Below are 14,388 nucleotides of genomic sequence, written 5' to 3'. Positions count from 1 at the left end.
GGCTTCCGCATGCCTCGACTCCTCCTCTATTATCTGCCGCCGGCCTTCCGTTGACAGACAACCCTTATTGTGAGCGGGCGATAACATCTTCCGACAACATGTCACATGCCACGTGCTGGAAAATTATTATGAATAATTTCCGTAACTTCTGTTCGTTTCTGTGCTGTGCTGCCAAATCGCAGCTTGCAGTGAAAAAGTGACATGACCATGCCCGGCATTTGCAAGCCGCCCACTTTTCGAGCAGTTCGCTATGCCGCGTGCCCGAAGTGTGGGGCGTGCCGTCAGATACAACTTCCGACATCCGCGACAGATGTTTTTGTGCGGGAATGTGCAAAGGCGGCTCTACTCGCACCCCTCTCTCACCTCGCTGCTCTCTACCTTGGTTTTTGGTCTTGTCTCTAATTTTGGGAGTTGCGCCCGGTTGCAGAACAATTGCCAGGGCAATTTCTCGACGCGGATGTCTCCGCCAGCAGTTCGTGAATTGTATTTGAATTGTGAATATGAATGTACTCGATAATCATGTACGGGCCAAAAGGTGTTCAGCGAGTTTTTCTCGTTCCAGATGTAGTTGTTATTGCTGTTGTTGTTGTTGTTGTTGTTGTTGTTGTTGTGCGTGTCACATGGCATCTCGTTTGTAATATTTTTGTTGGCAAGGTGTGACGCAGTTGCCAAACATCAAACAGACATAATCCAAAATTGATTCGCCCCCTCACCCAACCGCTGCAAATCGTGCGTCATTTGAATGGAATCAAGCAGACAAAATTTCGATACGCCCCAAATGATCTATGTGTGTGCCTGTCACATGAGCTGTACAAAAGGTGCAATTGCAGGCGTGTAGAGAGAGATAGAGAGAGAGAGAGAGACATAGAGAAATAGAGAGAGAGAGAGCGAAAGAAAGAGAGAGTTATAGAGAGCAAAAATGATTCAATTTGAGCAATCTGGAAAGCATAGAGCAATCTGCATATTCTGGAAATCTAATATATTTTCTATTATATATTAATATTGATATGATTGAAAATTATTAATTCAGACTACTTCTATACTTTTTAGACTCTGAAATTAACCATATAATGCCAGTTTGTTGAAACATACTTTTTAATAGTCACACAGACTTTTTTTTTTAATTTAAAAAAGTTTTTTTTTTCTAAGATTATGATAGTATATAAAAATGCTCTGTGCAGCTTCAATTTCAGCTGCTGAACACTTCCTCTGCATCTCTTGGTGGCTCCAATTGGTGAGTATAATTAATTATTAATTAATTAATATTAAATTACTTTAATTAACACTATTTTTAAATATTTATTATTTGTAATTTAAAATTTTTATATTTTTATACTAAATATTAAACAATCTAAAGTAAAAATCTTGTCCGCATTCATTGGATCTGTTATTCATTAAATCATTAAAAATAAGTCTATGTAGATTAAGTCAACTTATTAATCAAATACCATATTTATTTAAATTCATTTAAAGACAAGAAATAAATATTATTAAGCATTTATTAATATTTCTTATTATGAATATTTGTAATATGAATATTTAATATCTGGAATACTTTTGAATATATTCCAACAGACAAAAAGATTCAATTAATTTTTTGACATGAATCAACATGACAAAATCGATGCCTAGATAAGCCCTGCAGTAGATAAGCATTTGATATATGAAATCATATCATATAACATTTCTGTTTTTCTCTTTCTGTTTCCTTGGATTATGTAAATGCTATATAATTTACAAAATATGGCAAACATGCGGCCAAACAAAGGGCGGCAATTACATGAAAATCTCAATTCAATTGAGAGGCTGCGAATGGAGACGCGGCTGTCAATAAATTGAGAACCAACCACCGTTAAATATGAATACAAACAGCATCAGGCTCAGCCGCCATTTCTGATCGACAGCTGTCACGAATGACAATTGGATTGCCAAGCAATGCCCGAGCTCTGGCTCTCGCCCTAGCCTTAGCTCTGGCTCTGACTCCGGCCGCTGGTCTCTGGCCTCTGCCCTCCGTCTGCATCAAAATCATATAAAATATGCAATAAAAATATGAGACCGCAGAATTCGTATTTATAGAATACGTAAAATGCACGAGGTCATCAAAATCAGAGAAAACAATAATAATAACAACAACAACAACAGCGACAACGAAAGCGATTCGAAAATTGAAACAATGGCAATGGCTCTACGCGATCCGGGAGTGGGTTTCATTGCGGGACTGGAGGACACTTGAGTAAAACGCAAAAACGTGGTTGCGTTTTTCGTCGCTTGTGGGCGAGAGTGCGGCAGAGAGGGAGATGTCAGATTGAGTATATTCAATTTAAATGAGCTACACACCTTGGCAATTGAGGTATACAAATATATTTGTGGACTAAAATGTCTGCAATATAAATTGAATATAAAATGTGAATATTGATATGCCTAAGCTAATATGACTTTGCTTTTACAGTTTATATATCTTCTGAATTTCGACACAAATCAGAAAAGTCTCCAGGATACTTTGGCTGTCTTGTGTTCGAGCATTCATATGTTGGGTCCTACAAATGGGAATATGAATAGTAACGCAACTATATGACTATATCAAAAACTTAACCTATCTATATATCACTGAACTTCCATATTCATATATAGATATATTTACTGTTATTAAACTTAGCATATCAACAAGTAACATCAGCCCAGCTGTAGGGTATTTCGCCAGTCAGTGTTAGCCCAGATCAAATAAATCTGTTGTAAATAAATGTTTGCCATGAAGAAAGGCAAAGCTTTAAATGCAATTATGGTTCATATGCAGCGCTTACAAAACGCCAATGATATGCGCTGAGTGTCTTTTGTTGTGCCTTAAATACACACACACACACACACTTCTGCACACACGCCCATCCACCCATACACTCACACTCGAACCACTCTGTTGCGCGCCAAAAAAAAGAAGCGGAGGAAAAAAGCTGCACGAAGCTTCCTCCATTTGTTGCACGTCGCTCGGGTGGTTCATAAGTAGATGAATGAGCACATAACATTTCATATGCCTTGTATGCGAATATATACATATATATATAGAATATTTATATATAGAATATATGTATGTGTATGATATATAAATGGCATATGCATCGGCACCACAATCGCATCATTTTGAGCAATTAAGTATGTGTATTATCCCTGTCAGAGGGCCTTGAAATACACACACACACACACATACATATGTATATATATCAAAACAGACGCTTGCGGGGTGCCGCCCCTACCCCAGCCGTTCACTGGAGGTCCTGCCACCGGAAGTACATTGAATATGAGCCGGTGTGAGTGTGTGTGTGTGTGTGTATGCTTTTATGCGCAAATTGTGCATTTATGTCGACAATGCGCGTGACGACGATTCAACTTGAGGCTCGACGAGGTTCACCTTTGTCCCTGCCTCTGCTACTGATTCTACTCCTGCTCCTGCTCCTGCTCTTGCTTCAACTCCTGCTTCTGACCCAGCATCAGCTGCAGTTCAACAACAAAGATAGAGTGAGATTTTGACAGAGGGAATGAGAGAGAAAGAGAGAGAGGGGGTTTCTGATCTGCTGCAGCTTTCTAACACTTCTTTAACTAGTTCATTCTCTTTGTACTATAGCCATGCCCACTTTTACTTTCTGCCTTTGTGAACGGCTGGCAGTAGTTGGACGACTGTCAAATCTATTGATCGAACAATCAGCGAGTCAGTAACTCCCACAAGCGTAGCAGAGGCTGTTTTCTAGGGAGAATTGTGAGAAATGCAGACTCATAGAAAAGGCATGAGAATTACGCCGTAAAACTACTGCTATAGTGCATTTGAATCCGGTTATTACTGTAATATTAGAATAGTATGGGCTAATAATAAGCTAGATTGATTTTTTACAGAAAAATTTATTCTTTCATATAAGAATTAGTCCAGCTGACCCTAATATCACATCTTTCAACAATAAGATACTGAAAGTCAACTTCAGCCTCCTCTATATGGACTGTCAAGTGCAAGTGAAACTAGAAACCCAGCCACGCCCAACTAGCCTCATGTGTCAGCTCGTGGCCAATTTAAAATTCAATTTAAGTTCAATTGAATCGAGATTTGGAAAATGGTTTAACAGCAGTCAAAAATACTAAGGACGAAGGACTCAAATGCTCAACGTAAACACACACACGCATTCACATACTGAAGCGCAGCGGGGAAGCCCCATTAAGAGCTTTTCGAGTCTTTGACTCGGACCTGCGCTTTGTGGTTGCCAATGGGAAGGCGTTGAAAGGCAACAGCAAAGAGCAAATCTAATTACAAAAGAACATTTCCCAAACGTAACCCCGAGAAAATGCAGAAGTGAAAATGTGATAATTGAAATGGGGCTTCCAAGTTTCGGACAGAGTTGCCTGCCATAAGAAAAACAATAAATTATGCACACAGCACATAAAAGACACAACCTGCCGGGGCGGACAACCTGAGCACAAGCCGCACCACTACCACTGCCACTACCGACACCACTTCCACCCACCCACCGTCCTAACAACAGGCCACAAATCTCGAACGGGGGTTTGGCCGGCAAGCAACAACACTAATTGCCTGGCGGGCAAGCGGAAGGCGGCTCCTGCAACAATGCGAAGCAATCCAACAAACAACAGTGGCAACAACAGCTTGTTTTTGTTTTCACAGCGACGACGTTGCTCTCAATGAAGGCCCGAAGCCGTAGGACACACGAGCACATCCCCCGTAATTCGTTGAAGGAAGACGGAAAAACGTTTACTACTCCTTCACGTTCCGGCAATCTCATAAATAATACCAAAATTTCATTAAGACAAATTATTGTCTATCAATATGTTGCCAGCGTAACGCCACCCCGGGCTGGCCCACCATCTCAATACACTAGCCAAAAGGCTGCCCGTTATGTTGAGAGTTTATTGGCCAAATTACATTTAGGCTAATGTTTGTCTATTAGCATATCGATGTTTAATTGCCATATTCTGTCAATCTCATCTATAGAATATATTCTATATAATATGTGGTATATATATGTATATACAATATATAATCATGCTCAGATACTCGCTGGAAACCGTTCGCTAGAAGCTAATCACTGCGCTCTATAGGGACTATTCCCTATAACACTCAACTGATTTTACTTGAGTCATTGTTTGTCTATCAGCAATTTAACAGTCGTAGCTCATCTATGCTTCTCAAGCGCTTCAATAATGATACTCGTTACTAATCACTCGCTACAGCTTACTCGTTACGTTTTTGTTAGATTGTATTCAAGAATTTACGTACATTACTATCAAACCACTTATAGACTGGACAACGTTTCTACCAATTGTAATTATTAATTGTAATTATTCGCAATTGTCAATGAGTAACTCGAATTTTGCGAGTCTGTTGCTCCATATCTATCCTCCTTCTTCATAACTTTATATTTGCCTGTCGATATTTTGTTTTCGATACTTTCTCACTGCCCCGTGAGTAACAACTTGTACCATATTCATATCACCTGACTTATTTCATATCGTTTACTTATTCTTTACTCATTTACTTATCCAATATAGCTATTTTAATGCTATTAGTAATCGGTATTTTTCGGTCCTATCTACTCGATATTTCTTACTCGTTTCTGTTTTATTCATTCAGTTATTTACCCCTCTCAGCTTTTTACACTTACTTCATTATATCTCAGTGTTTCATCATCATTATGATGCACTACCGCTGCTTCTTGTCTCATTCCATTCGTTACTTCTTTCTCTTCATGTGCTATAAGTCGTATGCTACTAGTTACTTTGATATTTAAAACATTTTTATATAAGCTTCAGTATTATATAATTTCTCGCTTCTTTCCATTCGTTATTTCTTTTTTCTTTATATGTTCGTAGTCCTTGACTAATCCTTACTTCTCACTCAAGTTCATCTCGCTTCTTTCCATTCGTTACTTGTTTCTTAATCATCGTATGCTACTCGATACTTTACACTCAAGTCCGCTCACTCCTTCCTCCTCTTGATGCTCTCAACATATGCTTAGTCTTAACTTTAGCACAATCTCAGAGTTAAAAGCCATTTGAACATATTCATATTTCGATGCTATGCTGATTTGCTGGCCTACTCTTTAGTTAATGCTGTCCACTCGCTCAGCCCGCTGCTCATTTGCTGCCCGAACCTCTGCTGCCCTGGCTGTGCCCTTCCGCTGGTCGTATTTGTGCTTGTGTGTTTATATAATAATATTTGCGGCTCATAATTGCATAAATTTTTAAATTGAACATTTTGCGCGCACCCTCGCCCTCACCCTGGCCCGCGCCCTCGCCCGTTTGACCGCAGAGCAGACGCCCAACTGAAGCTGGAAACCGAAACCGAAACGGAAACCAACCCGGTTCATTGTGTTGGCTGCTTTGGCATGGTTAGGTTTTGGTTTTAGCTTAAATACGTTTGAAATGAAATTAAACATGCCCGCGGTACCCAACAGCAAATTGAATTACGGCTCACTCGCGCCCCTCTACTCTCTCTTTGTCTCCTCTCTCTCTCTCTCTTCTCTTTGTGTACATAAGTCACGTGCTTGTTTCGAAACTCTCAAGAGGCCTGTGAATTTCAGTTTGAGATAATCATCCTCGTCCACAGATTGGTGCGCCTCGTGCCCACTCGAGGGTAACTCTTGGAGGCTCGCTCATGAGCGTTCCCAAATCTTTATCTAGTCACAGATTTTTCCAAAACATTTTCCCAACTCAACTCAGCTCAGCTTGCTCAACCGCAGCTACCACTTGACTTCTTCCTAATTGTTATGAGCATACATAAATCCATATATTGTACATATACAAATTTATATAGATTTTCCCCAATTTGAGTCTGTCACATAGATGCGACTGCGATTCGATGCGATGCGACGCTTGGCCTCGTTTGGAGGTGCATCCAATGCGAGTAAATCGAAAAGATTTCAACGCGTTCCACTAGAAATCGAGTGTGAAATTTGATAAGTGGCTGAGCTGTCTGAAGATTACCGCACAGCTGGCCACAGGAACTCCACTGCTCTGCGGCGGATATTTGGAAATTGGAAAAACAATTTGAATTATGAATTACGCGCGGCGTTTTATGTACGTTTTATGACTGACTATTAAGATTTGTTTTGCCCGCAGTGACATAAAAAGGATCGTAAGTTTCGAATTCAGTTGAAGTCTATGTACAGTATTTTGTTGTTTCAATTCAATTCTCAAGAGTCTGACAGGCTTAATGGTATTGTAGTTAGGTTTTCTTTTGTACTTTGATTGCTTTGCGCTGGGAAAGTAGTTTTTAGTTAGATGTACACAATAGAATATACAGACTTATACAATCAAAGGCAATATTAAAGCTGGAGACGTGAACTTTGGAATATCTAAATTATTTAAATCTCATTCCTATATATATAAGCAGCTTTTCATGTGTTAAATCTCAAATTTTTACTTAGAGCTCGAGCTTACTTATTCAATCTTTAGAGATTTCGATATAAAGGTAGCCGCAGCTAAACTTTAATTTCTTTCTACACACATTCACTTACATTACTTGCCAATTTAACATTCTACCCCCTCCACGTTTAGCCCTAAACCTTATCAAACATCCAATTACTCTATCATATAACCAGTCAAAGGCAAAGTTAAGCACTGTTTGGCCTAATGCTTGGGGCTTTGTGCTCTTTCCATGGTCAGCTCCATTTATTATAACTATCACATGCAATGCTCATAAGCTCGGGCTCTGGCCCTCTTCTCTAGCTGCGCCACCCCCTCCCCCTTACACCCTTTACACCCCCTTAATAAATGTACTGCTTCATGCATTTGTCAGGGCTGGGCTAGGAGGACTTCTTGTCTCACGCTCCGGCACCAAATCGCTTAAGGAGCTGCTGGTCAGTAACTTAGTATTTTATGTGTATGTATAAAGATTATATGGTCACACACACATACACACACACGCGCATGGCACTAAAGACACTAAGCACGACAAAAAGACATTAAACACGACAACGAAATAAAAAAAAAATATAAGAGAAACAAAACATTGAAATTCCTTATCAGCATTTCCGCTTTTCGTGACCAATGTCTTGACTCTGCGCACGTGCCTCAGTGTGTGTGTGCGTGCGTGTGTGTGTGCGATTGTGTGTGGAAAGGAGTATCAATTTCGCACACACTCTCCCACACACACACACACACACACACACACCTACACACACTCTCTTGCTCCGTGTGGTCATGCAAAGGTTATAGAAATTAAAAAGCCAAGTGGCTTAGGCCAACTTTGTGTGCGCGCACCTGTCATTGGCTTTTCGGTGGTTTCAGTGGTTGACGCCACAAAAAGACACGCCACAAAAGTCAAGTCGATGGGTGGGGCAGTCCGCCTATCTTGGCTATCCTACATTATTCATAAATATGCAAATTGGCTCTGCACTCTCGTTGTGTGTAATAAATTCTGAAGGCTGAAAAAGCTTTTCATCAGCATTCGCTTTACCTGTGAACATACTTAGGATAAGGTATTTTGAAAGCCGGCCATAACTTTCGATTCCTGATAATATTCATAGAATGGATTATATATAAAGGAAATTGAATAATTGCAAGTCTAGAAATTCCAAGCATATGCATTTCAAATTAAGTCAATAAGATATCGATAAGTATCGATTTTGCGATCTATAAGAATTATAAGAGCTGAAATCCTCCAATTTGTTATTTGAGTTTATGTTCATAATTCAATCCTTTCGCATATATCCAAGCACTTTTTGCTTCTTTAAGCGGTGTCTTCAGGTCGAGCACTCCCCAGTTGGCCACACATTCTTGGTTTTGGCCGCTTGGCAAGTCCTTGGACATGTTTAACACTCAATCTGTGCGGCAACTCCCAGGCCGAGGGCAGGCATATGCCACATTACCTCCGAAACAAATTAAATCGTTTCGCATTCGACTCGAAGCGAGCAAACAGCTCGGGCATAACCAGCAGCCGGAGTAACAGAAGCAGCAGCAGCAGCAGCAGCAGCAGGAGTAGCAGCAGCAGCAGCAGGAGTAGCAGGAGCAACTGCAAAGGACTATTACTACACACACATGCTCGACGCTCGTTAGGGGCGGTCGATGGTTGGCCGATGTGCGTGGCATGTGGTGGGCGTTGCCACAGCTTTGAGCACACACTCACACAGACACACACACACACAACACGGGCATATTCAATTGTGCTCGTAATCTATGGAAACCACAAACTCAAACACACAAATACACAAACTCTGCTCTCTTGTATCTGCGAGCATGCATATGTCTTGGGAAATGTTTTCATACCCTGTAGGATGAGAAGTTATAGAATGAGAGCTCCGACGACCACAGTTTTCAGTTTTAATGTTTTTTTTGTATAGATATATCACAAGTATTTAATAAATCATTGTGCTGAACAATAAGCATATCTGTTTTTCGAGGTTGAGGCTGTCTTTACAAAATACATCAAGAGCTGATCAAAATGTAACTTTCAATGACAAATTGAACATTTCAATTTTCACTGGGGAATACCCTAGCTGTGAGGAGTATGAGTAATTTATATCTCGTTCGAGTGACAATACGAGAAGTGTTTTAACTGCTGAACTTATACTTCAGCCATTCCCAGAGTCCTCGGCATAAATCCACAAATCAAATGATGCTCTGGCGACTTGAACGGACAGCCTACATAGGCAAGACATATATGCATGTATATTTGGCTGGATCAACATTATATATATCATTTTTATTCTGGACAGTACTTAGCACATATGTATACTACATTAAGGCATAGCATGAAATACGGGCGAAGACGGAGGTAAAAGTTGTGATCTCTTCAGGCTCTGAGCACACACTGACTGACCGATCTGACGTGAACTGTTCTGGCTGCGTGGTATTAGAATCCGCTGCCCATTTGGTGCAGTGGATACATTGGGATAATGGAATCCAGGCGCATATTACGTCTGATGGCGCACTCCTGATACTCACGCCATGTTTTAAACCTGGCCATGTCGTGACACTCCTCGGAATTGCCCGACTGATAGATGTGCATGCGCAACTCGTTCCAGATGGGTCGACTTTTGATTGGGAAGCTATAGACCTTTCGCACCAACCAATTCTTGACAATGGGCACATTATATATTGTCGATGCGCTTGCGCAGACCGTGGGGAGCGGGCCACTGATGAGAGAAGAAAGAAATAATACATGAAAATAAAAAACGGATTTTTATCTGGGAAATATCGAATCAGAAATTCTACAAATAAACTATTATAGGTTCTCTTTCCCGATATATCTAATTAACGCAAGCACTTACTCTGGATAGAAAATTTTCTGAGCATTGGAGTCGACTTTGTCAGCCTGGATGGTCTGTCCGGCGACAAAGCGAGTATCTTGACCAATTTTTCCAAAGGTAACGCCCCACAGGTTGTACACCCAGTTGCCGTTGCTATCTTTGATGAATCGTGGAAGTCCGTTCAGCGAATTTGGAGCACCAGGAGGGACGGCATTAGCACCACCTCCGCCACCAGCACCAGCACCAGCACCATTTCCTCCAGTACCAGTATCAGTTCCTCCAGCACCAGTACCATCCCCTCCAGTACCAGTATCAGTTCCTCCAGCACCAGCACCAGCACCATTTCCTCCAGTACCAGTATCAGTTCCTCCAGCACCAGCACCATTTCCTCCAGTACCAGCACCATCCCCTCCAGTACGAGCACCATCCCCTCCAGTACCAGCACCATCCCCTCCAGCACCATCACCATCCCCTCCGGCACCATCACCATCACCATCACCATCGTCTTGCCTCTCGATACCATCCCGATTGAGTTTACCTTCACTGAATCCCAGGACCCCACCGCTAGCACCGCCTTGACTTGGTCTAACGCCTGTACCAGGACCGGTACCAGGACTGGTAGTCGTAGCCTGCGCTACGCTCTCCGTTGTTACGCTCACCTTTGGGGCCTGCGTACCGACTTTCGCCTTATTGACGATGTCATCCCTGTGTGGCGCATGGCCTTGGTTTTTATTCCCAAATAAACTCATTACAGTCTTATCGGCTGATTTTTTTTCGGCAACCAGAACTTTAGGTGCCCTATCGCCACGTGGAAGAGCTGTAGAACAGTTTAGCTGGGCGCCGATCAGGCATCCGACAGCCAAAACAAAAAGAAAATTTGGCTTCAACATTTTGGATGCGAAATAAACTAGAAATTTGTATTTGCTCAAACAGATTCACGCATGAAATGAATTTCTCTTCGATTTGGAAAATTGGAATCGGATGCGAACTCATCGAGTTCGTTTTCAAATATAATCTGTTTAGAATACAGCTACGAATTGTTGTGCCATGGCAACATACGTAATGCCTACTTTGAGAATATTTGAATGAATCACTTTCGTTCACTTCATTTGGCATTTTCGCGCATAGCAGACTTGAATAGTTTCGAATGGACTTACAATTAATATGCAGAAAGTCTGAACTGTAAAAATCATTAAGTTATGTTGGAAGTGCCTAACGAGCTTAACTAAAAATATGTGACTAAAGGGTATATTAGCTTCAGGCAACATCGGATAAGCTGTTCATTCACCAATAAAATATGTTAAAATCCGGGAAGGTTTTATATTTAGCATAACTTAAACTTCATTTTTTATATTCTTATATATAAACTTGTCTACCCAATAGTTTTATTAATATAAAAAAAAAGCTTTGTTTTAATACGAGTTTAATTAATTTCAATTAATTTTAGGCACACTCCTCATATACTTGTCCGTTAATTGCTGTAAGCTAATTAGATTGTCAAGAATGAAAATTTGATGCTACGCTGGCTAGTGGAGGAGCTACCGAATCTCAGCTGGCAGCACATTTTGCAAATGTCCTTTTTAGCCATTGCTCGAGGACATTTTTGTGCGAGCTTTGCCAACCAGCACTAATACAGATTTTCGCTCAGCCAATTTGACGGCGACTTGACTCAAAACGCGACCAACTCGCGAGTGCGGGGCAAACGTCTATCATTGAATGTTGCTTGCTGGGCGTGGGCGTGGCTGGCAGAAAAACCACTTAAAGCAGCCACCGAATGCGACTAAAATGCGTGCAAATTCGTTGGCCCCGTCGATGCATACAATTCAAATTACGAGCATAATGAAATACTTTATTTCACATACAATTTCAGTTTTAATTTAAATACCCTGTAAATGGTCGCAGTGCAGCCAACTGGGAATATCCCCAGCTAATAAGCTGCAGGCAGAGCTAAAATGTCGTCGATGGACTTGATATGCATTTTTATTTTGATAAGTGGAATTTATTAATTTTTTTTTTAATCTCCTATGATTATAAATAAATTAAATATATAATACATATATGTATATACTTATCCACGAATGTGATTTGAGTATATGTGTTATTATTATTTTTTAGATTGGAATTTGAATGAATTTCAGTTCGGTTTCAGTTTTGAATCCATTTGTCGACTCTACATGAATTTCCTTTCCCATGTTCAATGAAAATTCATTTATTTGCACTTTGGGATTCTGAAGCCTTTGAAATGTATTGGACAAATAGACAATTCTTTATAGATGAGTTCTACTTGAAGAAAAATGTATTCTGCTCCTCAACTCTCTGTTTCTCTCCTACCCCTTCACTCATATTCTAAGCCTTCTAACTTGATGGGCTTTAGAGCTGAGGCATATATATTCCGCCTGTATATCTCTCTCTGAGTGTTCATGCGACACAGGATTTATAGCTTAGTATTCCTAACAGAAAATGTGGCTCATTCACTAACTCCCCTTCCCCGTAACTCTCTCCGATTCTCTCTTTGTCACTCTTTCTATCTCTCTCCTTCCCTTCCTCTTTTTTCTCTCTCTCTCTCCCTCTCTGGTGTCTCTTATATATTATTTTTCATCACTTGCATTTTACAGGGTATCTAATAGCATTACGTTCTATAAACTTATTTCTGCTCTCGTTATTGCTGCTGCTGTCGTTTCACAAGCGTTGCGACTTCGTATGGCAAAATGGCAGTTTACGCTTCTTTGGCATTTTGTGGCAATGCAAACACGCCCCCACGGGTCTGCCCGAACAGCAGCCTGCAGCTAACCACTACCCCTTACCCATTACCCATTACCCATTACCCATTACCCATTACCCATTGCGCATTGCCCATTACCTTAGCCAGTTGCAGCCCCACCTGGCCGGGCATCGAGTGGCATACTCGAGCATGTCTTTACATCTCTTTACGCTTGGCTATAGCTCAAAGTGCTTAACTGGCTAAAGCGATGGGGCGGGAGGGGGAGTAGCAGGGGGAGACAGGTGGGCTGAGGCCTGTGAGGGGCAGACAGCATAAGTTGGCTACAAAATGGCAGCAACCCTGAAGACCCCTCCTAAAGCATATGGCATGGAATGGTGCAGTATATATACATATATATAGCTGTATATGGTATATAGGTTGATGATAAATGCTGAAAATTCAATTATGCTGGATGTATGTTGAGGCGATAAGGGCTCGTTTCTAAAGAAGGTCTGACATGGTCAGATAGCTGGATGAACGGGGGAACCCACATTGTATGCATGATCTCGAGTATCTTTGTTTGTATTTTTAAACATTTATCTGGCTGGCAAGAACAACAACAGCAACAGCATCAGCAACAACAATAATAAGAACGACAACAATTGAACTTAGTTCTGTTTGCTCAGCACAACAGCAATTGATCAAATGCCTTAGACTAGAGCTGGCCGTGATTCGTGCTTCCCTTGCGTGACACGAGTCAAAAACTGTTTCGAAATGATATAGATCTCAAATATTCGTTTATTTATATATAAAATAGTCAGATTGTTGTCCAGACATAACTAAAGGAACTGGGAGGAATCTGGTTTAACCCTGGTAATAGCCTGGGATGAGCCTGTGATGAACCTGAGAGGAGCCTGGTAGGAACCCGGGAGAAACTGTTCATTAAATTAAAGTAGAAAAGGTTTCTCGAGCAAGGAAAACTTCAGATATGATCAAAATCAAGATCTATATATATATCTTTGCTTTGCTGTTGGTTACCAAGCAGCAGTCATACCTACAAAAATATCTGGTAACTTCAAATATTGTACAACACGCGCTCATCGCTAGTTTGGCGTCGCCCTTTGGGTTCCTCACTGAGTTGATCTTGCCTGGGGATCTGTATCTGTTCGCTGTGGCCGTGGATTGTCTGAAAATCGATCTGCAGACATGGCAAGCGCCAAAATACGCAAAAGTCACGTAGTCAGCAAATGGCCACAGACAAGAAAGAGGGCTCCCATAAACCATCTGGGCTGGCAATATAGACAACGCTAATGAGTCCGCGCGATTTATGCAAATATCGGTACAACTGATTCGCACTCGAACTGAGCTGAACCCGTAACGAGGCCAGATATATATGTAAATGAAAATAGTAATAACAAGTAGAAACATTGTAGTCGTAGCTGC

The 14,388-nt window shown here is 41.0% G+C and overlaps 1 protein-coding gene across 2 annotated transcripts; it reads right to left on the bottom strand.

The window, feature by feature from the left end:
- Positions 1-9,648: 9,648 nt before the first annotated feature.
- Positions 9,649-11,304, bottom strand: LOC115565055 (uncharacterized). Of its 2 annotated transcripts, XM_089258023.1 has the most exons (3): positions 10,711-11,302; positions 10,266-10,500; positions 9,649-10,130 (listed from the first exon to the last, which is right to left on the bottom strand). In XM_089258023.1, exons 1-3 carry the CDS (start codon positions 11,132-11,134, stop codon positions 9,848-9,850), a joined length of 942 nt encoding a protein of 313 aa, XP_089114149.1. In that variant the 5' UTR covers positions 11,135-11,302; the 3' UTR covers positions 9,649-9,847. The 2 variants fall into 2 exon arrangements, with proteins under 2 accessions (XP_089114149.1, XP_030245880.2); XM_030390020.2 differs by having other exon boundaries at positions 10,266-11,304.
- Positions 11,305-14,388: the final 3,084 nt, after the last annotated feature.

Source organism: Drosophila navojoa, chromosome 3, assembly GCF_054131105.1.
Source record: "Drosophila navojoa isolate 15081-1374.11 chromosome 3, UAZ_NAV_1.0, whole genome shotgun sequence".
NCBI classification, from domain to species: domain Eukaryota; kingdom Metazoa; phylum Arthropoda; class Insecta; order Diptera; family Drosophilidae; genus Drosophila; species Drosophila navojoa.
Note: the sequence above shows the minus strand (reverse complement) of the source record. Positions and strands in the feature narration are given on the sequence as shown.